This window comes from Phyllostomus discolor, chromosome 1, assembly GCF_004126475.2.
Source record: "Phyllostomus discolor isolate MPI-MPIP mPhyDis1 chromosome 1, mPhyDis1.pri.v3, whole genome shotgun sequence".
NCBI lineage: Eukaryota > Metazoa > Chordata > Mammalia > Chiroptera > Phyllostomidae > Phyllostomus > Phyllostomus discolor.
Window position 1 is genome coordinate 2,167,199 of NC_040903.2, and position 27,024 is coordinate 2,194,222.

The window sequence follows — 27,024 nt, forward strand, 5'->3', positions numbered from 1 at the left end:
ACGCACACATGGGTTTGTGCACGTGTGTGTGTGCTTGTGTGTTGTGATGGGTCTGTGTGCTTACATGTGCACTCACGGGCACCTGTGCACACGTGTCTCTGTGTGCCTGCGTGTGCACACACGTGCACCGCTGGGCACATATGTTTGTGTCTGTGTGCACACCCGTGTGCATGTGTGTTTATGTGTGCCCGTGTGTCTGCATGCACACATCGGTGCCTGTTGGCATTTTCAGGCCAACCCCCCCACAGTGTCCCTGTCTGCCGGGCCCCGCATCAGGCACGTCGCCGGCCTCGGGCCTCTGGCCCCGGAGCCGTCCCGTGGGACCGTCCCCCCCGCCCCCCGTTCTGTGGAGAGGCAGTGGAGGCTCAGGGCAGGCACTCCCTCAAGGCCACGCTGTCTCCTCCTGTGGCCAGGCGTGGGGACCCAGGCTGACGCGATCTCGGGGCCCCTCTGCGCGGCTGCCCCTGCTGCGCGTGGGGCTCACCGTGCCCCTCGGCCGCCCCTCTCCTCGCAGGCGAAGCTGGGCGACGAGATTCTCGACTACAGGGACCTGGCCGCGCTCCCTAAAAGCAAGGCCATCTACAGCATCGACCGCCCCGACATGATCTCCTACTCGCCCTACATCAGCCACCTGGCGGGTGACAGGCGGAGCTGCAGCGAGGTACGGCCCCCGGGGCCCCCCGGCCTGGCTGCGGGGCGGGCGGCACCCCCACAGCGGGGGCCCCTCACTCGGTCCTCGCTGCTGCCCGCGACGCTGGGCCTGCTCTCCCTTCCCCTCGAGGTGCGCCGTGCACTCCCTCTCGGAGGAATTCCCGCCGTGCTCTGCCCCAGGCGCCCCCGGCAGACCCCATCATACACACTTAGGGCTGGGCCTGGACAAGCCCCCAGCTCAGGGCCGGGGCGGGAAGCGTGTGGTGTTCGGGGAAAATGACAGGAATGAAGTGAGAGCCCCTTTATTTTCGCAGTTTGGGGTGATTCTCATAATGTGTGAAGTGCATAGTTTTCCTTTATTCAGAACATTCCGGGCCTTGCCCCCCCCCCAGCCATGGCCTGTCCCTCCCTCTGTCCCCCGAATTCCTGGAGCCGGGGAGCCCAGGGGCAGCGTCCTTTGCTGCTGACCTCTCAGCCGCCACCGCTCTCCTCCATGGAACATGGGCCTCGCTGTAGGTCCCGGGTCTCTCTCGGCGGTTTTGAGATTTCCGTGAGATCATGCACGGTGCCTGTGGCAGGCAAGAGCATCTGCCGGCCGGCAGCCGGAGCGTGTGTACTGTTTGCGTGTGCGTGCCGACAGGAGAGTGCCGTCCCTCCACCCGTGTCCCTGGCCCCTCCACCCCTGGCCCCAGCCCTTCCTGTCTGAGTGCCCCCCAAAGGCCCTGGTGGGAAGTGCGGCCAGGGCTCCTGGAGCCCATGCAGAGGGGGCGGTGCAGCGAGCCCCACCTGGCCCTGCTGACGTCTGGACACTGGCCGCTGTCACAGCGCCGGCGCAGCTGTGGGGCTCAAGGGCAGGGTGGGGAGGGTGAGGTGGGCACAGCTTCCCTTGCTCAGAGGCCAGCAGGTGTCCCCTGCAACCTCACCACCACCGATTGGCTCTGCCCTTGGGGACTTATGGGACCCCCAGGATCTGGGTGATCAGCTCCATGAAGAGAGGCCGGAGGGTGGGGTGGGAGGGAGGTCCCCACGTGCACCCTCTATCGTGTGCCAAGCTGGGCTCAGGGCCTCATGATCCTGCATCTGGTCTGAGGCCGAGCGGGAGGCCCCGGAATGGGGTCGGAGGGGCCGGGTGGCGGTCATTGTCTCCGGGAGCAAACAGATGCCTGTGGGACAGTCGGGGCTGACCCGCTGTGATGGGCTGGTCACCGTGCCCTCAGGACCCAGGGCCACCCCTGGCAGGGCGGGCCCGCACCCACGCCTGGGACCGACACGCTTCCTCTTGGGAAGGTGCCTTCTTGGCGGGAGAGCGCTGGGGTGGGGGAGGGGGGGCCGGACAGAGACAGGCCCCGGGGCTGGCACCAGGCAGTGTCCTGGGTCCTCAGGGCGCCATCGACCGAGTGCCTCCAAATAGATGGTTTCAGAGCCCGTGGTGGGGCCCGCTCCCGCGAGGAGGGGGCCCCGGTGTGAGTGTCTGTGCCCCGCGCCGTCTCCCGCACGGGCGGCTGCGGGGGCCAGGGTGCTGACCGGCCGCTCTGTGTTGTGTCCGCAGTCCCCTCAGTTGCTCTCGCCGACCCCGACGGAGGTAACCGCCGTCCCCCCGCCACCTGCTCGCAGTGCTGCCCCCGACCCCCGCTGTCACGACAACCGCCCGCCGCCCCCAGGAGGGCCCCGGTGGCTCTTGGCCGTGCACCCGGGGCCCTGGAGCTCCGTGCTGGGGCGCCCTCCTGGCCGTTGGCTGTTTCTACAATCCCGCCTCACCCGCATGCCCCCCGCCCCGTGCATCTGCCCCCCTGCGAGAGCAGAGCCCCGGGACTGCCTGCGGTCTGGGCCACGGCTCCCCCCCAGGGACCGTCCGGGAGCCTGGGGCAGCCAGGCCCCCCCCTGCGCCTCCGAGGGGGACACACGGGGAGTCCTTGCGGATCAACGTAGCGCAGCACCCGGAAGCGCAGCATCTGTAGTTAGCAGCCACCCAGACTCCAGTCTGGGTGGGCATCGCCCCCTGGGACCCAGGAGGTGGGCAGCCTGTGAGCCCCACGGCAGGGGGCTGAGGACACAGGACGCCTGTCGGGTGTGGACTGGCCCAAGCAAGGGCTGTGCGGAGGGGCCCAGTGACGGGGACCGGGCCCCAGGGCTGCAGCCGCCCGGGCCAGCGCTGTCTCTGTGGCCGGGGCGGGCCAGAGGACTCAGGGGGCAGCCCCAGTGGGTGCTGGCAGGCAGGCGCAGGACCTGCTCAAGGCCTGGCCTGAGCGGAGGGTGGGGACGGGGCGCCCAGGCCAGCTGTAGGGACAGTGGCTCGGCCCCTTTGGCCGAAGAGTGAGGCCTGCAGGTGGTGGGTGACTTTGGGAAGTGTGGGAGCCTTGAGCGCCAGACCCAGGCTCTCCCCCGGCTCATCCCCACCCACGCTGGCCTCGGGGGCCGCGGCGGGACACTGGGCTGGCTTGTGTCGTGACCGGGGCGGTGTGGTGCGCCGTGGCTGGGGGGGGGGCCCTGCAGCCTGCTCTTGCCCTGCCCCGTGTGCTGTGCCATCTCACGCACCCGCCGCCCGCTCTGCCGCCCCAAACGGGTGCTCGTGCTGCTCTCACAGAGTCTGCGTGGTCAGTGCTTGTGGTTCTGACTCAGCCAGGCTCCGGGCCCGGGAGGGGTGCCTTCCTCCTCCCCAAGCCTGGGGACCCCCATCGAGGCTGGGGCGGGCACAGAATTTCACTGGTTCTCAAACTGTGTTCCAAGGAGCCTCGGGTGCTGGAAAAGACTGGGTGGGGCCTGGGGGTGGGGGTGGAGCTGAAGGATGTAGGAGGAGCAGGTGCCCCCCCGACCCACTGTAGAGGGGGCCCAGCCACAGGAGCAGCTGTTGGAAGGGTGGGGCGCACCTGCCGTCCGGCACCTGGCAGGCAGGCGTGGGGACCTTCAGCACCAAGGCCAGGCCCCGCTGGCTCTTGGTTCCTGGGGCCTGGTGGAGTCAGGCTCCGGGTCAGGAAAGCACACCCTAGGCTGCCGGGGTGGAGGGCGGGACAGGGGCCGAGGGTGGGAGAGGGGCGGGCCGGTGTCCGGCTCCCTCGTTCACCGGGCTGTCTCCCCCGCAGGGGGACCAGGACGACCGCTCCTCCAAGCAGTGCCGGACCTCCAGCCCGAGCTCCGCCGGCTCGGTCAGCCTCGGGCGCTACACCCCGACCTCACGGTCGCCCCAGCACTACAGCCAGCCAGGTACTTGGCCCCACGGCTTCCTCCCCCCCCAGGGAAGCTATCTTCTGGCTGCTCTTCCTGTCCCGAATCTGCCTCTCACACGACGAGTGGGGAAGTGGTGGGCGGGGCAGGGCGGAGCGGCCGAGGGCCGTGGGGAGCCTGTTCATTTGGTGACCCAGAGGCAAGGCCCCCCTCCGGGGCGGGGAGGCCGCCACAGGGGGCGGCTGGTTCATCTGTGGGCAGAGGGCCCGGGCCGTGGGACACTCGAGGCAGGACTGGGCGCGTAGCCCGTGCAGTTGATGTGCCCACAGGTGAGGTGTCGGGGAGAGACAGTTGCATCGATGGCGGGAGACACCAGTCAGTCAGTTCCCAGCTCGAGTGGGTCTGGGCGGCCAGCAGCCGGGAGGCAGAGTCCAAACCCACTGACACTTCGCCCGGGCTGGGCCCCCAGGGCGGCCGGCTCGTGGGAAGGCTGGAGAGAGGCAGCCCAGCTGCTCCGAGCAGGGAGGAGCCCCGTGCGGGGGGTCCCTCTACCCCTCCCGCCCCGTCCCCGCCTGGTGCCGGCTGCGCCCTGCTGCCCTGTAGCTTCCAGAACTCCGCGTGGCCCTCGGCGTGTCAAAGCCACAGGGACACTCCACGCACAAAAAGGGCGCTGCCTTTTTGAGGGATTTTTCCACACTGCTTCCTCCCCAGCCAGCTGCTGCATGACTCCATCTCCACAGCCTTCGACCACAGCTATTTTTGCAGCCTCGGTGGAAAAATCAAAGCTCACTCATTTGCAAAGTTATTTTTATTGGCTCCCTGCAATGTGCCTGTACATCCTGCTCAAGGACAGAGGTTTGGAAAGGGGTGAGTGAGTGAGTGAGTGAATGAGTGAGTGAATGAGCGAGTGAGTGAATGAGTGAGTGAATGAGCGAGTGAGTGAATGAGTGAGTGAACTAATGACTAAGTGAGTGAATAAGTGAGTATGTGAGTGAATGAGGGAATGAATGAATGAGTGAGTGAATGAGTGAATGAATGAGTGAAGGAGTGAGTGAGTGAAGGAGTGAGGTGAGTGGGTGAGTGAATGAGTGAGTGAATGAGTAAGTGAACTAATGACTAAGTGAGTGAGTATGTGAGTGAATGAGGGAGTGAATGAGGGAGTAAGTGAGTGAGTGAGTGAAGGAGTGAGTGAAGGAATGAATGAATGAATGAGCGAGAGAGTGAGTGAATGAGCGAGAGAGTGAGTGAATGAGCGAGAGAGTGAGTGAATGAGCGAGAGAGTGAGTGAATGAGCGACTGAGTGAATGAATGAATGAAAGAACAAATGAGTGAGGGAGTGAATGAATGAGTGAGTGAATGAGTGAGTAGGTGAGTGAATGAATAAGTTAATGAATGAGTGAGTGAATGAGTGAATGAGTGAGTGAATGAGTGAATGAATGAATGAGTATGTGACTGAATGAGAGAACGAGTGAGAGAATGAATGAATGAGTGAATGAATGAGTGAAAGAGTGAATGGGTGAATGAATGAATGTGCATGTGAGTGAATGAATGAATGAGTGGGTGAATGAATGGGTGAGTGAATGAATGAGTGGGCGAATGAATGGGTGAGTGGGTGAATGAATGGGTGAGTGAATGAATGAATGAGTGGGTGAATGAATGGGTGAGTGGGTGAATGAATGGGTGAGTGGGTGAATGAATGAGTGGGTGAATGAATGAGTGAGTGGGTGAATGAATGAGTGAGTGAGTGAATGAATGAGTGAGTGAATGAATGAGTGAGTGAGTGAATGAATGAGTGAGTGAGTGAATGAGTGAGTGAGTGAGTGAATGAATGAGTGGGTGAGTGAAAGAGTGAGTGGGTGCGAGAGTGAGCAGGCCGGTGAGCCAGGGAGTGAAGGACAGTTGGCCTCTCCCAGGGCCCCTGTGCCGGCCTCTGACCACGGTACTTTGGGTCCCATGGTGACCCCAGAGAGCCAGGAGCTGAGTCTCAGCTGGAGAGGCCGTGTGACTGCCAGGTGCCAGCCTGCACACACCCCGCCCAGCCAGCTGCTCTGCACCTGCGCCCTGATCCCGAGGACCCCCAGGTGGGGCGCCGGGCGGGGCTCAGGGCGCCAGCAGTTCCCACCCCCGGAGGGAGCAGCGCCCTGGCCCCGAGCCTGGAGCAGGCTGGGGCGCAGTGCACGTGGTGCCCCCCCCCCCCAAAGGCGCGTGCCCTCTCAGGGAGAGGACGCACGCGCGTCCCTGGCAGGCGGGGCCCAGGGGCGGTCTGCGGCTCCGAGGCCGGCCGGCCCGCGTGGACTCTGACTTGCTCTCTGTCGCCCGCAGCTGGTACTGTGAGTGTTGGTACCAGCAGCTGCCTGTCCCTGTCCCAACACCCAAGCCCCACCTCCGTGTTCAGACATCATTACATCCCCTACTTCCGAGGTAAGGCGCGCCGCGCCGCAGGCTCCGCGGGCCGCAGGGTGTCCGCCGCGTCTGTGTCTGGTGTCTGTGTCGCCGCATGGCTTCCCCCAGCCCCGTGTCTCACGCCCCTGCTCCTCGCTCTGTGTTCGTGAGTCCAGGTCTGTCTCTGTCCGTGTGCGAGTGTCCCTGGGAGGCACAGGCAGGTCCCTCGGCCGGTGAAGGAGCGCGTGGCGAGGAGTGAGCGGGGTGGGCAGCGGCAGGGCGAGACCAGGACCCACTCGTCACCTGCCCTTGGGCCCGCGTCATCTCATTCCCCGAGAGTCGGCACTGCGGGGCGTAGGGGCTGCGGGTGGCGGCCGTCGGGAACCAAGGCTGAGGCCTGAGGAGGGCAGGGACTGGTCCCCAGGGCCGCCCGGGCAGGACGCACGCCCTGTGTGGCTCCCACTCTTGAGTCTTCCCAGGGTGCCGGCCCACCCACTGTCCGTGCCCCTGCACGGAGGCGAGGACGCGAATCCCACCAGGGATGTGGCCCAGCTCCTGTTTCCCCACATGCTGTGGGCTTGGTGGTGCGCCCCAAATTTACACGTGGGAGCCCCAGGGTGACGGCAATCAGAAAAGGCACCTCAGGAGATTATTAGGGTCACGTGAAGTCATAAAGCTGGAGCCCTACTGCCAAGTAGGCACAGTGCCAAGGGACTGTGGCCTTGTAGGCGGGGAACAGGCTCAGGCACTCTGCACGCGTCGGGGGCGGGGGGAGCTGTGTGCACGCCAGGGAGGGAGCTCTCCCCAGAAACCGCCCGGCCAGACCGCCAGCCGGCAGTTCCACGGGAAGCGAGGGCCGGGTGTCTAAGCCAGCTGCCCGGCACACTCCCTCACACTCTCGGCCTGGGCAGAAGCAGCGGGGATGTTCTCGCTGAGTCCCTAGCAGACCAGGTGAAGTTCCCGCCCCCACAGCTGCTGAGGACGTCCCCGGAGGAACCTGGGTCCCAAAGGGGCCGGGAGGCAGGCACGGCTCAGCCGCACCGCCCCGTCACCTGGTGGCCGTCCTTGGTTCCCGTGTGTCTGTCACCACCGCTGGCCCTGCGTGGCCTCGTCGGGTGCACTGAGAAGAGCACCCCCGATCCTGGGGACCACCATCCCTCCCCGTCATGGACCTGTCCCCACCCCTCATGGCCGCCCCCACGGGACGGGACGTATGGACTCCCCCGAGAAGCAGCGGGGCAGCCGCAGTGCGTCCCCCGGCGGCGGCGGACAAAGGGCTCACCAGCAGCCGGAGTGAGCTGACTGCGAGACAAGTTGCCTTTTGCTGGAACATCAGAGCCCGCCCCCCTCCACAGCTTCCCTCCCCCACTTCCGGCAGGGCAGTCACAGTGGGGGCTGCTCCCCCTCACTCCCTGACAGCTGGGCGGGCTGCCCGGGGAGCCTTCCGGCCGAGACCCGCGCTCCTGGGGCCTAGAGCCGGAGAGGCCCGCGCCGCCCCTCCTCTGCCCCTCTCCGAGTCTCCAGTTCCGGGGCGAGGGTTGGCCAGGAGGGGGCCTCGGCCAAGGGCGGGGCAAGATCATCACAGACAGACGGTGCGATCGGAGCAAAGGGCGGCGGCGGCGCGTAGTGACGGGCGACTCTCCCGGAGGGGCATGGAGTGAGAGCACGCGGGAACTCCGCGCTGAGCAGGGCGGCTCCACGGCAAGGCGTCTGCTTGAGTTGGAAGAGGAAGGTGTCCTTTCCTCGGCCAGCGCCCCCACCCGGCCTGCCTCCTCATGGAAGGGCGGCCTCGGTCCGGGACCACCTGCAGCCGAAGCCTCGGGCCCGCTCAGAAGGGACCGCCGTGCCTTGTCAGCGTCCCCGCACGCCCAGGCTCCCTGGGTTTCTCACGTCTGCGGATGTTCACCGCCGGAGCCCGAGGGGAGGCTGGTCCCCGGAGGAGTAACCGGAGCCTCCCAGGTCGCTGGCCCTGGACCCTCCCGGCCCTGTCCCTGAGGAAGGCGGCCATGGTTCAGGCCCCCCAGGGCTGCCGTGGACATTCTGAGAGTTGCCGCGGCCACAGAGCCGCAACGGGCCCCGTGTGGGGTCAGCGTGAGCGGTGCGGTTTATGACAGTGGACGGCGGAGAAGGGACTGGCCAGCTCGGGGCTGTGGCCCCGGGAAGGCTCTGCCCCAAGCCCTGACCCAGGAAGGGTCTGGGTGGGGGGAGGGGTGGATGGGGGGCTCCAGGTGGGGATGGGTCGGCGGGGGGGGGCCGGGAGGGAAGGACTCGAGCAGAGAGGCATCTGGGGCTGGGACCGTGAGCGTCTGATGGCTGCTGCAGAGGCCCCAGGATGCCAGGGCCAGGTGGGCACAGCGAACCAGTGGGGCCACCATGTCCGTGTCCCCGACTGTCCCTGAGCCCTGGGCCCCCTGAGCACCCCGTGGAGGCTGTGGGTCCCCCTTGGATGACTGTGCACACGCCCGCAGAACCCTGCTGTGATGCAGGGGGACACTGCACTTGAGGCTTGGGCGCAGGGGGACGGGAGACCTGTGACCTGCAGAGTGGGCGGCCCGTGCAGGGTGGGGGACGAGGGCCGTGAGCTCGGGCAGAGAACGGGCCCCCCCACCAAGGCCTCTCGGAGGCCGCCGAGGGCTGTGCCGAGAGCTCGTCCAGCTTAGAGCTGACGCCCAGCGGGCGGGCCTCCCTTCCGAGTCCAGCCAGCCGCCAGGTGGACCTGGGCCTGCGGCTGTGGTCTCCGAGGGGCCTCCACAGCCTGGAGGCCTGGAGGCACCTGCTCCCCGGGGCGGTGCAGGGGTCCCGATGACGGGCCACAGCTCTGGAAGGCTCCTTGCCGGGCCGGAGGGAAAAGCAGGGTCACGCCATGAGGGGGTGGAGAGTCAGCTGCCTGGAGCCCCCTCAGCGCCGACGGGTGAAGTGGGCGCCCGGGCCTGGGAAGATGCTGGGAGCTCGTCAGCAGCCCCTCTGTGGCCTCCCCGGGGTGTGGGCTCCACTCGGGCCCGTGGGAGCCCAGCCCCCGGCCACTGCTGCTGCTGCTGCTGCTGCGAGCCCCCTGGGCCCCGGTGCACCCCATCGGAGCACAAGCGCTCCCCAAGCCGGCGTCACGGGCCTTGTCAGCTGCCGCGAGGCCCGCCGTAGGGGGGTGGCCGCGTCCCCCGGGGGCCCCGCGGCTTTGACCGACGGCGGCGGCTCCGAGGGTGTGTCTGGAGTTCCGAGGGACCCTTCCCTCTGCTGAGCCACGTGGGAGGCTGCGGGGCGCGTCCCTTGAGGGGGAGCAGATGAGTTGTGCTCAGGAGGGCCTTCTGCAGCGAGCCAGCCGCACACCTTGTCCCCCGGTGTCTGATGCCATCGTGCTCTGTCTGTGCCCTCATTCCGTACACACCTGGGGGGGTGCATTGGGGGGCGGGGCGGTCTGCATGTGTGACCTGATAATCCAGCCTCGGTGTCACGGAACAGGAGTTACAAATCCAGATGGGCCAGGAAAGCAGAGCCAGGATGCTGTCCATTTAATTTGCAAAACAAAAACAAAAACATGATTCAGGAACGTGGCAGCCTGTGGGTGCCGACTCTGTCTCATGGCGCCACCACAGCTGGTAGAACCCCACACCGCGGCCCCTAAGGGAGGGCGCTGGTGGGCGCTAGCCCTGGAATCCTGTTGAACGCCGCCTTGCGGCTTCTCCGGAAGGAGTGGCATCTCGTCATACAGGGACACTCGGGAAGGGGGATCTCCACCCCAGCCACGGCGGGGCGGCAGACCGCTGCACCCACCCCCACCCAGGAGCGGGGGGCCAAGCCAGGTTCCCCGTGACCCGGGAGCCCTGCGCCTTCGCACGGGGTGGCGGACCGTGGGCTCGAGGTTGGATTAGCAGGTCGGGGGCCCAAGGTGGAAGTGTCGGTGGGGGCCCAGGGGCACCCCCACCCTGGGCGGGGGAGACCGGCTCCCCGAGGATACATTTTCATGCTCGAAACGCTCTGCTTCCCCCCTCCCCGCCTGCCCGCCTGCCCGCCGCCTGCGCCTTCCGCCTGGAGGCAGTGAAAGCGGCCGCAGCACGCCCAGCCTGTCCGTGCTGTCGGATAGCAAGCCGCCCCCCTCCACCTACCAGCAGGCTCCTCGCCACTTCCACGTCCCAGGTAGGCGCTGGCCCGCCCGGAGCGTCTGCCTCGCCCCGGCGGGTGTTGGGTGGCCCCCATGCCTCTCCGCCCCGACCCCGAGTCCTGAGATTCTTTACGAACCAAACATGCAGGCCTGCGCCCCCCCACCCCCACATCTCCCCAGGTCTGTTTCTCCCAAAGCCCCGCCAACACCAGGGAGACACGGCGCATTCCTGGGTACGGGTTGGGAGGCGTGGCCGGCGGGCTCACCGTCCCCCCAGCCGCCTGCTCCCTCTGCCCTTCAGGCTTGGGGGCAGTGAGGCTTGGTCTGAGGTGTGGGGCCCGGGGAGGGGGCGCCATTGGGGGGGTCCCAGATCCCTCCCAGAGATGATGACTCTGGGTGACGGGTGGGTGTGGACGAGAAGCCGGGAGATAGAAACCACAGCCTGCTCGCTCACCCTGCTTTCTCCCCTTTCTCCTCTTCCTCCCCAGACACCGGCGCGAAAGAGAACATCTATAGGAAAGCCCCCATCTACAAGCAGCATGGTACGGTTCCTCGCTGCGTGCCTGTGGCCCCCGAGTGCCTGCTGTCCCTGCACCCCCACGCCCTTGCTCTGTTGTGCTGATGCGGCCTGGGGGTGACACGCAGAGCCCCCCCCCCCCCCCCCCCCCCCCGCTGCAGGGCCTGGGAGAGGCCCCTTCGGACAGCGCAGGCGCCTGCGTGTTGCCTGCGTGTTGTAAACCTGAGGCCGGTGTGCATCGGCCGGGCTTGGGATGGGCGTTTGCGGCGAGAGCTGGCTTCCGGCGTTGAGTGGGCCCCTTTGAGAGAAGCAGCCAGACCAACCGCAGCCGAGGCGGCCAGGGGCAGAGGCTTCTGGGACCCCGGCCCGAGCCAGCCTGCTCACACCGGAATCAGCCCTTTATCCTGTGCTGTGGGAATCTCTGGCGAGAGAGTGGGTGCCCTGGCCTTCGGGGAGAGGGGCTCCTCGGGTCGGCAGGTGGGGTGGGAGGTGTTGAATGGCGAGAGTGTCTCCCTCTCAGAGGTGACCACGCGCATCCGCCCCACCTGAGCCTGCAGGGCAGGTGCACAAGGCAGGCAGCAGGTGGCTGGGCCGAGGGGCAGGAGGCAGGAGGCTCAAGGAGTCTGCACGGAACTGTCGATGAGCTGGGCCATCAGCGCCCTGAGCCTCTGCTTCCTCCCCTGCACCGTGGGGCGGACCCCTCCTCCTGCCCTCTCCTCCGGCCGCCGGTGTGGAGAGGCAGTCAGTCAATCAGGAGGTTGCTCAGTGGTTGCTCAGGAGGTCGCCCGAGGCAAAGGCCTGCCGACCGGAAGCCCCCTCGGGAGGCGCGCCCGGAGGGGTCACGGCGGCCAGGGACCCCTCTGAGTCGCTGTTGTTGCCCTGGATGGAAACGCCTCTCCGACCCAAAGGACCGAGCCCTGAGCGCCGACCAAAAGTCTTTTCACGGTCCAGAACGTGGGCGTGCTGATTTCTCCGGGAAACGAGTTTCGCAGAGCGCCCCCTAGAGTGCAAACGGGGCTCAGCACGCGGTTGGCGGGTTCTTCCCTTGGCCCGCCCCCCTCAGCCGGCCCTCGGGGACCAGCGGGTGCTGCGTGCGGGTGCTGCGTGCGGGTGCCTTGCATTGCGGACACACTGCAGGCGTTTGGCTTGCTAAAGCAGCCCCACCCCGCTGGAGTGCTCCCTGTGTAAATGTGTGAGCATGCACACTTGTGTGACACCCGGGTGTGCATGTGTGACACCCGAGTGTGCAGGCGTGTCTGCGTGCAAAGTCCCCTCCCCCAACCTCCACGAAGTCCGGGCGACGCCGTAGACTCACCGGGCCGTGGGATTGTTCCCCGTGGCGCGTTCGAGGGCTAGAAAGAGGTGCTTTTTTAAGGGGCGTGCTCACTGTGCGACCCTCCAGTTCCCACTCACCCCAAGTCTGACGTTTGAATTAGCATCACCCTTCCCTGACGCCCGCCGCCTCTTCTTCCCGGCTCTGGGACGTGGGCCCCGGCCGAGGGGGGCGGGGCCTAACCCGCAGCGTGCGGAGGGCGGTGTTGCGGCCGAGGTGGCGGGCCTCCGCCTGGCCGCCGCAGAATGGGTCCCTGCCGCACGCTGCCCGCTCCACACGTGACAGCGCGTGTCCTCCCGATGCTCTGGGGTCGGCAAGATCGTAGGCGAGGGGGCTGCCCTGACCCCTGACCCCTGGCCCAACAGCGTTTTCTTGTTTGATCTCAGTTCCACTTGGTTATGATTTAATGGCTTTTTAAGTAAAAGAATGAGGAAGAGGAGGATGGAAGCAGAAAGAAGGGAAAGGGAGGAGACAGGGGGCGGGTGGGAGGGACACCCTGCGCAGTGAGGAGCAGACCCGGAGCGGGGTCCACGCAGGACAGGTGGGGGGCAGCGCCGGCACACTGCCCCGGCGGTGCGTGTAAACCGCCCAGGGCACCGAAAAGCTCCGGTGCCGTTGGGGACCTTTCTGGCGCTTCCCTGGGCGAGGGTGCCCCGCAGTCACGCTGTGAGGCAGACTCGACTCGGAACAGCCCGTCCCCTTCTGTCCCCCGCCCTGGAGTGCACACCCCTCAGGGCCTGGCTCCCTCCAGAGGGCAAGGTTCAAGGTCGCCGCCCTCGCCCTTGGGCCTCGAGGGCTTTTAGGTGAGGCTGAACTGAACCTCAGCAGACAGTGGGGCTTCTGGCCACCCCGCCCCACAACTCGGTGGCAGTGGTGTCGGGCCGGCGTCTACTTCGAGAGGAACAGGGGCGTCTCCCCCGCTCCCCAGGAAGCGGACAGGACCGACACCGCCACGCTCTGTCTCGGCCGTAACCGGACCTGAGCCCTCGGAGGGTGTGCGGGGAGCCTTGACCCAGGAGGTGGGCCGAGCGTCATCACCTCCAGCCTCCCGCTGCAGGGGTGGGGGTGTCAGAGCCGCCCCCCCAAACCAGACCGTGACGGCGACCCCCCACAGCACACCTCGCAGCTGTTTCTTTGGTCCCTGCTTTGAAACGGACAGACCCAGCCATCATGCTTCTCTGGGATTCCTGGGTAGTGGGGTCGAGCCTCGTTTTGGTTTGGGGTCCTCTTGGGATGGGAAAGAAGGGAAGGCAGGCCCCTCATCCAGAAAGAGGGTTGGAGACCCTGCTGTCATCGGGGTACTACCAACGTGGGCCCCCGAGGGACCCACGGGGGCTCAGCCTTTCCCGGGAGGGTTCCCATGGCCATTGGCCTCCAGGCTCAGAAGGAGCCGCCTTGTGTGACAGGACAGACGCCCTCCCCTGGGTCCCTCTGCCCTCCCGTGTGGCCCTGCCCTTCCCCGTGCCCCAGGTCTGCCTCCAGGGGAGCCTCCCAATGATTCCCAGGTTTCCACAGTGAACCCCCCATCTGTCACAGCACCCACGTTACCCCACTCGGCCCTCGCACCTCGGAGGCGTGGGCGTCCTCTGCCCGCTCTACAGATCAGGAAACTGAGGCTCGGTGCTGTCACGGAGCAGACGGCAGTAATGCCGCCTGCCAGGGGTGGGGGGCTCCCGCCTTTTCCTGCCCAGCGCCCAGTTCCCGGGAGACCACCGTGGCATTCTCGGGCTGGGGAACTGGGGCCCTGAGGAGGCCCGGGTTCAAGTCAGGCTGAGAGCTGGCGCTGTTTGCAGAGAACACTTGCAACGTTTTGGTGGGACCCCCCTGGTCAGACAGGGGGCTCTGCCTGAGCCCCGTGTTTATCTGGTCTGGCCCAACCAGCCGTCCTTGGCTGTGTGGCGTCCTCAAACCCGGGGCCCAGGGCCTGGGCTCCAAGGGCCAGGGTTGCACGCCCCACAAGGCCCGACACTTACACACTTCCCCAGGCATGGCGCTCCATCTGGGGGCCTTCGGGGCCTCGGCTCACCCGCTTCTCCGGGCCGCATGAGAGCTGCTGGCTTGGGGGTCCCTGGGGCTTGCTGGGCAGCCGCCAAGGGTCATGGCCGACGTATGGCCCGGATTCCACCCCTGGAGGCCGTCGTCCGGGCAGCGGGAGGGCCGGCCCGTCGTGAGTCTGCCCCCGAGAGCGGAGAGGGCAGGGCTCCCGTCTCCTCGAGGGGAATGAAGTCGCTGACTCCTGGGAGCAGGAGGAGCAGGCAGCCACGGGGGTCAGCAGGGCCCACGTCTCCAGAGGGCCTTCGGCTGTGGCCTCGTCTCGTCAAGGTCCTGTAGCCCAGTCCCCAGGGTCCCAGCTCTCGGGCCTGATGTCAGTCTTGTCCTGGGTGGCACGCGGGGCAGGGTGCTCCCAGGGGCCCGAAGGCCGAACCCTCTGCAGGAACCCTGCCTGGCGTGTCCTCACCTCGGCTGGGGTCTGGGGGGGCGGGAAGGACCAGGGGTTCCTGCCGTCGCCCCGGGCCCGGGGTCAGTGTTTTAGGCTGAGCCGGATGGGGAGTCTTGTGCTCAGCCTCGGTGGGAGAGCAGGTCAGTTTGGCGGGGTGGCCGCGCCTCCAGAAGGCCGGCGGAGAGCACAGACCTTCTCGGGAGAAGGACGTGCTGGCCCCGTCCCCTGCGGCCACCTCTGGGTGTGCGTTGTGCCTGGTCCCTGCTCTTCACAAACTCCGCTCGCTCGCCAGCCTGTGATGCGCGGGCGCCCAGCAGTGGGGGGGTGGGGCGAGGGGCAGGGAGGAAGGACCCGCCTGGGTTCAAAGGCCACCCGCTGACCCAGGACCTTGAGCTGGAGGAGGGCACGGCATCACTCTGGGCCTCCGTCCTCTCACCCGTGAGGTGGGCTGTGTGGGGCTGGGCGGCCGCATGCGAGGGGAGCCCCTGGCCGAGCCGGACACAGGGCGGGCCGGTCGGCGGAGACCTTGGCTTTCTGCGAGGTCAGACTGGCGAGGCCCAAAGTGCGCCCTTTGAAGGGCCAAGCGGCCGCACCCACCGACGTGGCCTGGTCTGTGGCCGGGGGGTGCAGGGTCGGCCGGCGTCCGCCAGGCAGCCCTTAAGGCCCCGGCGCCCAGTTTGCAGGGCTGCCTCGTGCCAGGGCCACAGCATCCTCCCCAGGCACTGTCCCCGCGGGAGAAGGGTCCTGCATGCCTGGCCCATAGAAGACCCTCACACTGGCGACCTTTCCTGGGCTGTTTTCTGTGTTCTGAGCGCAGCTGGGGGGTGGAGACCCAGCGTGAGCCGTGTGCAGCCTGACCGTCGGTTTTCCCTTCCAGCCTCCAGGCGCCTGGACGGGGAGGACGGCAGTTTCGACCAGGACAACAGGAAGGTAAGCCGCGCGGACCTGCCGCGGAGCCGGCGGTGGTGCGGAAGGGTATCGGGTTTGTGGGCGTGTCCAGCGGGGAACCTCAGGCTCCTCCTTTCGGGCCGCTCCCTGGAGGTCCCCGGAGGGCACGTGGAGCGGGGGCCCAGTTCAGGGGCTGGGGCGGGCTCCCTCCTACCCGCGGCATCAGCCCGGCCACCCCCCGAGTCCTCGTGGCGCACCCAGGCAGCCCGGTGGCGGCTCTGTGACCGAGCAGGCGCCTGAAACCAGAGGAAAGCAAACCGCAGTGCATCCCAGGGGCATCTGAGAGGATTGTTCTAGAACGGGCTCGGCAGGCGTTTCCAGTAGCAGGCCCGAGTAAATGTCCCGGCGTCTGGCCCCCTCTCTGTCCTCGCGGAAGGCACGTGTGTGTGTGAACGGAGCCGGCTCCCCTGCCTCCCCCCGTGTGAAGCCACTGGGGCCCAGACCTCCCCAAGCCTCAGTTTCCCCTTCTGTAAAACGGGCGGGCCCCGTCACCGAGGACCTCCGGATTCACGTGACTCGTTTGTCTTTCTCGGCAGAAGCCCAGCTGGCTGATCCTCCAGGGGGAGGTGGGCACCAGGACGAACTCCCCGGACCCGGACAGCCAGTCCCTGTCCCACAGCAGCGGGGCCGACAGAGAGGCTCTGCAAGCGATCCCGGGGGACGCCTTCTACTCACGTGAGTGGTTCTTCTGAGCAAGGAGCTGTCCCCGCGGCGCGAGACTCGGAGCCGACCCCCCGGATCAGAGCCTGGCTCGCTAAACGCCAGGGGCCAGCAGACGCACAGACCGCGGGGCCAGCCAGGCAGGACGCAGGCCCTTGGCGCCTGCCGGCCCCTCGCCAGACCCGTGGTGGCCACTGCTTGGCCTGTGGGTGGCGCCAGCCGGTCCCCGAGGGACCCTCCGGGGCCGGCAAGAGCGCAGAGAGCCACGACGGGACAAGGGCCTCCTGGGCCGCCAGGCCGGACGGGGGCGCCCCTTTCCCTCCAGAGCAGACGTGAGCGCGGTCCAGGCGGCGGGTCCAGACTCGGAGTTGATGGCAACGGCGTTGTCCCGTGTCCCGTGCTTGTCCCGAGCAAGGGGCCAGGCGTTGGGACCTTATCTGTGAGGACGTGTGGGAGACAAAGACGGTGTCGTGGTGAAGCCTGGGTTAGCGAGGAGCGGCCTTCCTTCCGGTGTAGGACGGACTCCAGGGAACGGTCCTCACTTCCAGAGGCCGCACGTTGTCTCGGGCAGCAGTGGGTCCAAGGCCCGAGGGAGACCCCTGGGCGTCTGCGGGGCCCTGAGGGTCGAGGGTGATTTTCTAGGGCAGACGTGAGGCTTAGCTTGCAAGCAGAGGCCTCGCCACGGGCGCAAGCGGGTGCGAGCACACCCAGGGAAGGTGTCGGCTTCACCCGAGCCACACCCGAGGTCCACTTCCCTCTCGCCACGGCGGCCCGGGCCCGTGGCCCCCGCCGGGCCGGGCTGTCCGAGCCCCAAAGGAGCGGACGCGCGTCCACAGCCCGCGCTCTGCCCGGCCCGCAGCAGATGCCCCGCCGCCGGCAGCCCGCCGGTCCTGGTCAGCACCGCCCTCCGCTGCAGGGGACAGTGTTCCGATGGCAGAGGGCAGAGAGGCCTGGTCACTGTCCCCGTGAAAAAAGAACCAGAACAAAGCAAACCTTGTGTTTTGTGCCTGACCTTTGTGAGCAGGAGTCCGTAGCCCCTGTGCCTCTGCCCCCCACCCCCCCGCCCCGGGGTGCAGCTCTCCCAGGGTCAGAGGCTCAGAGCCGGTGCCCGGGGCTGACGTCACCACCAGAAGGTCGCACCCGAAATGTCCCCCGGGGGCTCATCCGGGATGTGCTTCTCCCGGAGCAGGTCTGGAAGGGACACAGCCGCTGCCCATCCCACCAGCGGGCGGGACGAGGGGTGCAGGCCTGGTCACAGGAGAACCAGCGGGCAGGGTCCCGACTGGCCGGCAGCTGCGGGTCCCACAGCCCCTCCCTGCTCACGGCACCCAGAGCCCCCCGAGGTGCGGCGCGGGCTGGCGCCCGGCCCGGGCCTCTCTGCTCTGTGCTCCTTTTCCCCACTGGGGTGTGGGGGGTGTGAGCCCCCACGGCCCTCCCACGCCACTCGGGAGAGGGCAATGAGACCTCAGCCCCAGCCCCGAGCTCCCAGGAAGTTACCTGGAGATCTCGGGGTGGTCTTCTCCACTCTCAGTGCGGCCCACCCAGGGGGGCGGGTGCCCTTGCTCTGCAGGCTGGGAGCACACCCCTCACCTCCCCCACTCTGCCCAGGGGAGGCCCGTGGCTGCCCCAGTGGTCTCTGCTTGTGCTGGCGGCCTGCCTGTGGCTGGGGCTGGAGGGGGAGAGGCACCTGCTTGTGCTGCTCACCTGCACCATGCCCTGTGCATGTCGCCTTCGCTGCCACACTCTGCTCTCTCCCCCGCACATGCCCCCAGGCGCCCCGGCACTGTGCACGGCGCCCTCGGGGGGCAGACCAAAGGGGGCTGGAAGACAGCACCCCCGTTTCAATGGGCCTGTCACACACCTGCAAGGGCTTGTGCGTCCCCTCCGCCCGTCACTGCCTTGTCACACCTGCACGCGCGACCGCAGGTGCCAGCGCGGCCGCCCTGGGGCAGCCTGCCCCTGGCCTGCCAGAGTGGACAGCCGGTGCTGGAAGCCACGACTGGGCTGACCGAACCCCGGGAGGAACGAACAGTGTGTGTGCGTGTGCATGCGTGTGTCCCGCACTGATGCTTGCTCATGATGACCGGGACCCTGATTCTGCCAGCCGTCCACGCTCCGTGTCCTCGGGCGCTGACGTCAGGTCCCCTGAGCTGGACCCCAGGGTCCAGCCCATTGAGGCTGTGACTTGATTTCTGTCCTGGGGGCTGTGCCTCGCTTCCCCATGTGCATGAGGGCGGCGGGGAGGGCCCAGCTCCGCCGTGCCTTGCTCGCTGCCAGCCAGCCTCCGGGGCAGCCGGGGCAGCCCAGGCAGCGCTCAGAGAGCGTGATGTGCCGCTTTCCGGGGTTCCTTGGAGCCCCCCAATGTGAGTCCCTCCACACCGGTTCCACTTGCAAACAATTCTTGCTAAACAAAGCGTGTGCATGCCCCCGGCAGGGCACTCCCACCTGCACCCTGGGGACATCGATCTGCCGTGCGCCCACAGACAATGGGCTCCTGACACCCAACACAGTGGGCTCTCAGTAACTGTTGGTTGGATTGAGATGCGTTCAATTCAACGGGTGTTTATTGAGCACCCACTGTGTGCCAGACGCTGTGTGGGGCACCGAGGGGGGGACCGAGGAGGCGAGGGCGGCCCCAGCCCCGGGGCTGGGGTGGGAGGGCAGGCTGCAGGGGGCTGGGAGAGGCGGAGGCGCTGGTGGGAGCCAGCGCACAGTGTGGGCACGTCCCGCCGCCACCACCTGCCTGCCGGGGCCCTCCGGGGGCTCCTGGGGGCCGGTCCCTGCCTCGCCCGCTTGTGACACCATCCACGCAGCTCACCTGGGATGCAATCGTCATTGCCCGTTCATAGGTCTGTCCGTCTGTCCACCAGACACGGACGGGGCACGCCCTGTGTGCCGGGCACGGTGCCAGGCAGCACAGAGCTGGTGGCGAATGCGGCCCAGTCCCCTCCCCAGCGGGGGAGCCGTCGTTCGAGCGGCACTGACCGCCAGGGAGCCTCCCCTGGCCTCCACGCAGCGGCTCCCCCGCCAGCACCGCCGCCGTCCGCGGCGGGGGCCTCCCGTCCGGTGGTTGTGGCAGACGGCCACTCGTCCCCCTCACGCGGCTGGGGGCATGAGGGGACATGCCTCATGTCTGGACCTGGCGTGAGGTCCAGGGGCATGGCATGGAGCCCCACGTCGTGGGCTGTGTTGTCACGGAGCCCGGTTCCCACACGGGAGAGGGGTGGTGTCTGTGTTTTGTTACAAGAAGACGGCCCCCAGCTGTGTAGGATGAGACCCACTGTCCCCAGTGGGCCCTGAGGTGCTGGGCCCCTCCCTGGCCTGGACCCTGGGGCCCCTCTGGGTCCCACCTTCCCAGGCCTTCAGCTCCCGTCCTCCCTTCGGAGGTCCCCGCGTCCCCCTCTGGGTGGCCAGAACTCGTCGGACCTCGCCCCTCCCCACCCCCTCCAGCTGGAGACCCTGCCCCGGGGACCCACAGACCCTGGGAGAGGGGCTGGGCCCTCCCCTCACACCCCAGCACAGGACAGCAGTGGGGCGGCTCGGGGGTCGGGGTGCGAGTCCAGGCGGCGCCGACGGGTGGTCCCCGTGCGGGCGGCTGTGCCCCACCCTGCCTGTGGCTTTGGCCTTTGTGTCTCCCTCTGCCGGCCCCTCCCCCGCCACGGACTCCCACGCTGGATGGGACGTGCGGTTGTCACCTGCCTGGTTGCCAAGGGAACAGTGGCCGGAGGCCGGTCAGCAGCGGCCTCTCTGCGGTTCCCCGGTACTCCTCCGGGGTGTCAAGGTGTGGAGAAATGGTTCTCACGCTTCGTGGTGTACGGTTGAGAGGGAGAGGCACCTGGTTTGCGGCCGACCTCCCGGGACTGTCGGGCAGGTGGGCAACCTGCCTGGTCCGCGTGTCATGACCCCGAGGCCCCAGGGGCAGGGTCCTGGGAACCGGGAGGGCTTCGGAGCCCTTCCTTCCTCTCCTGAGAGGCCAGCCGGGGGCCAGCGAGGGCACGGCCCGCCTGACCTCTGACGACCCCTCTGCAGTGCCTCCTGGGTGCCACCACCGCACAGGTGCTGGGGCGGAGCGAGGCCAACGCAGCACCCTGCCCCGGGGGGCTGGCGTTCCGGGCCCCGAGTCTCAGACGTGGGGAGAGGCCAGGAACCGGGGTTTTAATGCGAAATCTCCCCGTTGCAAACAGCCCAGGATTGTTTAGAGAATGAAGTGGTCCCCAGGCCCATTGGTTGGTTGGTGGGTGGGTAGGCCTCGGTTTTCCACTCCCACTCCCGCTGGAGACCAGAGGTGCCCGCCAGGGTGGGGCCAGGCTCCGCGGGCTCCCGGGGTCCTGGGCGGTCTTGGGACGCCCGCACCTCCCTGGCTTCTGCCTCAGTCCCTGGGGACAGAGGTCACCACACGCAGGCCGGCGTGGACTCTGGGGGCCCTGCCACGCCACCCGCCAGCCCTCCGCCCTGGCTTTGCCCCCTCGAGGGGCCGAGCCCTCCCGCCCGCCCGCCCGCGTGACAGAGCTGTGCTGTCTGTTTCAGGGTTCCCCTATTCCAAATCCGACCCTCTCCCAGGACTCGGAAGGAATGGCTTGGACCACCGGGTAGGTACCCCCGCCCTGGCCCGTGGTGCACTAATGTCCCCGTGAGCAGGAGTGGTTCCCGCAGCTTCCCCACCGCACAGCCTGTGGAGGCCCCGGGGACCCCGCCCACCGGCCCGCCTGTGCCCGATGCTCCCCCAGAACCCCCCCCACCGCTCCTCCGACCAGGCCAGGCGGAGCCGGCAGCACCTCCCTGGCCCCACCTCCGTGCATACGGGCAGGGAGGTGGGGGCCCCCCGTGTCCTCCTTCTGTGACCCAGAACCCGAGAAGGGCCTCACACTGCAAGCCAAGGCTCCACCCGCCCCCTTTGCTGGATGCCCCCGGCCCCTGCCTGCCGCCACTGTCACCTTGCTCCACCACGGGTGGCCTGGGCACCTGTGATCCCCACACAGAGCTGTGGTCTCTGTGGCCGCTCCCGGCGGAAGGCTGGTTGGAGCCCCTCCCCTAGGTGTCCCCAGTCTTGGGACAACCAGAGGACAGCCCGGACCGTGTGGTCCCTGACTTACTCCCCATGGGGGTTTGGGGGACAAGACCCTGATGATGAATTGCCCATTTCTGTCCTCCCCCCCCAGCAGTTTCCCTGGGTCTCCAGTGAGGACCCCTCGGGTGGGTGTGATGACATCAGAGCCTCCCCCCCACCCCCGCCCCCACTGAGGACGTTTGCCCATAAACCGAGGCCATTCCCCTTCAAGTGCGCCCCCCCCCCCACACTGGCAGTCTCAGCCATAAGGGTAGCACAGCGGATACTCCAGCCTCCCCCAGGGGGGTCTCGCAGCCAGGGCCCGGGCCCCCAGGACATGGCTCAGAACAGGGACGTGTCCCCAGAGCCGCAGGTGTCCTCTCGGCCTCTCCGTCCACCCCGGCTGTGCTGGAGGGGCTGCCGTGCCTGCCCTGGGCCGGGTGCCTCTGGGCGGTCCGACTCAGGGGCCGCTTGTCCCAGAAGGGGCCGAGCCAGGACATGCATGCCGCCCACTCCTTCCGGGGGCTTCAGTGGGTTTGTCCCCCCTCGTGTCCCCGTGGGAAGTGGGGGAGGGGTGAGAAAGCGGGACCGAGGTCCATAGAGGCCCACCGCCCTGGGAAGCCCAGTGTTAGTCAGGTTTGGGGACAGCTGGTCCAGACACTCAGGGGGGACCCTGTCCTGGTCCCCTCTCTCTAAAAGGAGACGCAGAAGCTACTACAGAATTCAGGGCTCCCCTCTGCGAACGTCCTGCCAGCCCAGGGTGGGGGGTTGGCACCTGTGGGGAAGCCCAGGTGGCCTTCTGGCGGGGGGGGGGGGGGGGTGTCCAGCAGGGGGCCCTCATCATCACGTGAAGATTCTCGCTTCTCACGTTGCCTCTGGGGGGACCGGTCACTATCACGGTGACTTTGCTTGGGGTTCTTGTCTCCCCTGGAACATGTGCTCCTCCTTGCTCTTTCTGAGGCTCTTACGTAACTTCACTCCTCCTTCTCAGTGGGAGGGCCCGGTACTTCCTTACCTTTCGGGGACCAGCCCTTCGCCCCCACGGGTCCCCAGGGGCTGTGTCCACCCCGAGTTGTCGGTGGCCAGCGGAACCCCCAAGTCACGTTTTAAGTTGTTTCTTGGCTCGTTTTTACTTCCAGGAAGGATTCTTGGTGGGCGAAAGTGAAAGCCCAGATGAGGCGTGACCCAAAGCCCGTTAACCCAAAGTCAGGAAGGAGGAGAGGGGGAAAGTGTAGCAGAAAATTGTATCCGAAACAAAGAGCGTTGTGTCAGAAAGCCGCACAGCTGAGCCGCCAGCGTCCGGCTGGTTGGCCACGTGTGGCTCTCCCGGCAGAGGCCGGCGGCATCCTTGCTCTGAGAGGGAGGAGTTACAAGGGGCCGTCCCCGCGTGTCCCCGGCTCCCCCGCACGTCCCGCTAACCAGCCGGCCACAGAGCCCGACCCTGGTGGGTGTCACGGCTCTCTGGGGAGTGAGCAGAGAAGGAGCCGCCTGCTGCTGGCTCTTCTGGGGACATGGGCCACCGGGCCCCTTTCTCAGAGAAAGACCACTGGCCACCAGCAGTCCTGGTGGCAGCCCCCCAGAGAGGGTCCCATCTTGAAACCCCCCGATGCTAAACGTGAACAGCCTGACCTCCCCGACCGGAGCCCCGCGTGTCAGGTTGGGGTTCGCAGCGCAGAGCAGGGACACGGTTTGCAGAGCGGCTGGGGCACGCGTGGCTTTGACCACAGCGAGCCGCTGGCGGCGGCTGGTTCTCGCGCCCCTGGAACCAGGTTGCCCACGTCCACGCCCATTTAGAAAATGCCTGTGGGTGTGACTCTGAGGACAACCCTGACCAACGAGAGAAGCCACGATGACACTTTCCAGCTGTGACGCTGGGAAGAGCCCGGGCCTTCGCATCAGACAGCCCCCGGTTCAAACCCTGGCCCTCCCACTCCCAAGCTAGGTGTTCAGGCAGGTGCTGCGTGTGCATTTCCTGACCGTTTTCTAGCCTTTACGGAGTTTGTCCTCACCTGTCAAGGTTACGGTGAGGTCGGGTAACTTTGTGGCCGTGACATCTCGTGAGCTGCACAGCGTGGCTCCCGCCCGAGTCGTTGTTATCAAAGCGAGTTCCTGTCCCGCCTTCCTTCCGGGTCGGTGGTTGCCGAGTGCCGCTGCACGACCAGGGGCGTGAGCGTTAGGGAGAAAGGCACACGGCCAGGGTGCAGGGCCACAGTGCCCCTGCTACTATTAGCAGTGCTGGCACGGTCTTTGAAAAGTAAAACACACCAGGGAGATTTCTTTTACAGTGCCACGCATTTGCTGTGTGACCTTGGGCAAGTTGCTCAACCTCTCTGAGCCTCGTTCATAAATGGTCATGGCGATGCCCACCTCCCCGGGTTGCCGTGGAAACGGGGGAATGTGGCTGCAGAGCAGCTGGCACGTAATGACACTGATCCAACAGGAGAGGGAAGCCGTTCGGTGGTCCTCTGTGGAGAACGGCAGGGGTGCACCCCTCAGTGCGGCCTCTGTGGGGCCCCGCCAGCCCCCCGACACAGCAGCAGCCCCAGGCTCCCTGACACCTGAGAGGTCTTGAAGACCCTGGCCCAACCTGACGCCTAAAGGCCGGGAGACCGCTCTGCCCCTGCTCTGGGCTGATGCCCCGCTTCCTTCCCCACCCGCACGGTGCCCCACCCTCCCTCCTGGGGGGGCCCGGCCCGTCTCAGGGCCTGGCAGAGCCGAGGACACCAGTTCTGCCCCCAGGACGTGGGTTTCCAACCGCCCAAGGTGGCCCTGCTGGCCTGTTTGGACGGCCTGTGATGCAGAACAGCGGCCACTAGGGGGAGGCATTTCCCTTCTCCGTCACAGGCAGGAAGGCGGGCGGAGGCCAGCGGCTGGCGGGTTTGCCCAGCCTTGTCCCAGGACGAGGTGCGTGTCAGTGACCCGAGACAGGGTCTCCAAAGAGTGTTCTTGCAACGAAGGAGCATGACACGGGCTGGGGGCTCCAGGGCTGGGCCTAGGGCAGGCCAGGGAGGCACGTACCCAGCTCAGGGGTCAAGATAAACGATGTTTTCATGCCATGTTTTTAAAAACCCAAGTCAACGCAGACAGATCCACGATGGACAAAACATCAAGCATTTGAATGAAGACCAGCTCCAACCCTGCACTTAACGTGCGACCCCACTCACCGGCTCCGTTCCCCGGGTTGGGGTGAAGGACCTGGGACCCCCCCCCCCCCCCCGCTCTCCGAGGCCCGACGCCCCGTCCCGGGCGCTGTGGGCACCTGGCCCCTGCCGCTGCGGGGCCAGAGCCGAGAGCACTTGTTGCTGCAGTGCAGTGGGAGGGTGCAGAGGTGGCCTGCCTGCGGCAGCAGAGCCCTCCCCTGAAACTGAACCCCAGGCTGTCCCGGACGTGCTGGCCAGGGGCCCTGGCCCTTGTGGGACCCGTGCCAGGTGCAGGGCTCGGACAGTGCAGGGTGGACAGGCCCTGGTGGGGCCCAGTGAGTGCTTACACGGGGGGAGGGGGCTCGAGGGGGGGCATCTGCAGGTGGGCAGCAGGAGAGAGAGAATTCAGGCGTTCACGGTCGGGACCCGTTACAAGGTGGAGTTTGTTGCCGGTGCTAGGTGCTGCGGACAGGTGAGGGAGGCACCTGAGACAGGCGGCAGGCAGGGCTCTGGGTCCAAGTCCCCTCAGCCCGGCGGCGCCCTCTGAAGTCCCCGTCGGTCACAGCCTCCGCTCTGTGCGGAGTGCTCACCGCACGCTGGGCTCCGTCCCGGGGACCGTGAGGACACCGGCCAGGAAGCCCCTGGGGACCGCAGGCCCCGTGGAGCGGCCTCCGTGCTGGCTCCGGTAGGAGTGGCCTGGGCCGGCAGGGTCCGTGCGGGTCTGGGCCGCAGTGTGTGAGCGAGGCTGCCGGCGGACCCCCAGCCCGCCTGGGCAGCGAGGCCCCGCCCACCCACCACCCGCCCCTGCGGCCTGCCTCCTGCCGCCCTTTCTCTTTCTCTTCCAGAACGCCAATTTGGCCCCTGGCGGAGCAGACCCGGATGCCAGCTGGGGCATGCGAGGTACAAGGAGCGGGGACCCCTGTGGTCTCTGGCTGGGGCAGGGGTCACGGGCACGCTCCCCCGGGGCCAGCTGGCTGCAAGCATCCGGGAGGAGGGGAGCCCGGGGTGCTCTCATCCCGCCTCCGCCCCAGGCATCAGCTTGCCTCCGTCACCTCCACTCTCCCGTGGCCTGAGACGCTCCCTCCCTCTGTCCCAGCAGCCCCTGCCCTGCCCAGGCTGTCACTCTGGTCCCTTGGGGAGTGGGACTGTGTGGGGGGATAGCCGCCCCGCCAGGGCACCGGCCAGCCCTTCCCCCGGGGAATTTTCGTGGCCATAAGAGAGGCAGAGTCGTAGTGAAGGCCCTGGGTCTGAGCCCAAGGACGAAACTGGGTCGGAGTCCTTCTGGACTTCCGCCCGAGGGCTGCCTGCCAGCAGGGTGGCAGGGACCCCGGTGCCACGGCAGGTGTCTGGCTGGGGGCTCTGTGCCAGCTCCAAGCTGGCCAGGGCCTGCACCACCAGACCCACGCCAAGCGTCCTCATCCTGGCACCCTGAGGGGGACGGCGTAGGGGGGGGCGGCTCGCTCTCGTGGGCTGGTCTGCACAGCCGGGCAGAGCGGGGGGGTGTTGCAGCCTGTCCCTCTAAGAGCTCCCCCAAGTCCTGGGCTCACCACCGACACGTCCGGAATCCCACGGGTCACACTGAGAACTTCGGGGACCAGCCCACCAGCTGGGCGCCCTGCCAGGGACTCTCCCCCCAAGACAGGCTTGCGGTCCGGGCTCCAGGGTGGGTGTGTCTGTGGGTTCCGTGTGCTCACGGAGGCCTCGGTCCACGCGAGCGTGTTTCTTAACGAGAGGCTTCAAGTCTGAGGGGAGGGGCCTCGCAACACGGGCGTGCGGAGCTCGGAGATTTCAGGGAGGGCTGCAGGGTGAGGAGCAGGAGGAGGCGGGAGGAGGAGGCTGCGGGCTCAGGCCCTAGGGAGGCCGTGGGTCTCCACAACACCCTGCCACGTCCACCGGACGGCCCACTCCGCAGCGGGAGGCTGAGGCAGGCAGCTTCTCGGGCGACTCGCCCACCCATGGTGGGGGGAGGGACTGTGTGCATCGGGGGAGACCGTGCCGGGGACTCCGTGCCACTCCCAGCTCCCAGTCTGGCTCCAGCCTGCTGACCGCCTCCTGCTCTGGGCTTCCCACCGAGAGGGGCAGGACCCTCTTCCCCCTGTGGCCCCGGGGCAGCCGCTGGGGGACAGGGGACCGGCCAGGCCCAGCCGACTGTGGGGGGGGGGGCGCGGTTCAGGGGGGGCCCTGACGGGATTGCTTCCCCCTTTGGGACCAGAGCCTGCACTCTCTCAGCCGCTGCCTGCGGTCTCTGCTCTTTCTCTTACAGAATACAAGGTAAGGGGCCGCCGCCTGCGCTGAGCTCTGACCTCCTCCTGCCGCCGCCGCCCAGGTGAAAAGTTCCCTTTGTTGTGCTTTTCGCGTGTCCGATGCAGACGCAAGTACGCCCCTCCCCCGGCGGCCAGGCTGCGCCGTGCGTCCCCGCGGGAGCCGGCCGGCCCCGGGGCGAACCTGCGGTCTCCTCCCGCCCCCCCCCCCACAGGTCTACCCTTACGACGCCCTCATCGTGACAAACCGGATCCGCGTGAAGCTGCCCAGGGACGTGGACCGGACGAGGCTGGAGGTGGGAGCGGGCTCTGGGTAGGGGGGGGTCCTCCGCTGAGTGGCTGGCTCTGCGGGTGCCTCGTCCACGGGGCCCTGGGTGTCCCCACTGG

At 67.3% G+C, this 27,024-nt stretch overlaps 1 protein-coding gene across 15 annotated transcripts in view; it reads left to right on the forward strand.

The window, feature by feature from the left end:
• The window catches only part of ABLIM2 (actin binding LIM protein family member 2), an 88,627-nt gene that overhangs the window by 50,734 nt on the left and 10,869 nt on the right, over nt 1–27,024 (forward strand). For 3 of the 15 annotated variants that reach the window (XM_036018397.1, XM_036018394.1, XM_036018405.1), the window contains 12 exons: nt 515–661; nt 2,201–2,233; nt 3,732–3,852; nt 6,136–6,234; nt 10,225–10,326; nt 10,780–10,833; nt 15,459–15,511; nt 16,066–16,204; nt 20,717–20,778; nt 25,222–25,276; nt 26,640–26,647; nt 26,853–26,933. In XM_036018397.1, coding sequence (XP_035874290.1) covers nt 515–661; nt 2,201–2,233; nt 3,732–3,852; nt 6,136–6,234; nt 10,225–10,326; nt 10,780–10,833; nt 15,459–15,511; nt 16,066–16,204; nt 20,717–20,778; nt 25,222–25,276; nt 26,640–26,647; nt 26,853–26,933 — 954 coding nt within the window. The remainder of the gene's footprint in view (nt 1–514; nt 662–2,200; nt 2,234–3,731; nt 3,853–6,135; nt 6,235–10,224; nt 10,327–10,779; nt 10,834–15,458; nt 15,512–16,065; nt 16,205–20,716; nt 20,779–25,221; nt 25,277–26,639; nt 26,648–26,852; nt 26,934–27,024) is intronic. The other 12 variants (XM_036018400.1, XM_036018408.1, XM_036018420.1 and 9 more) reach the window with 9 other exon arrangements.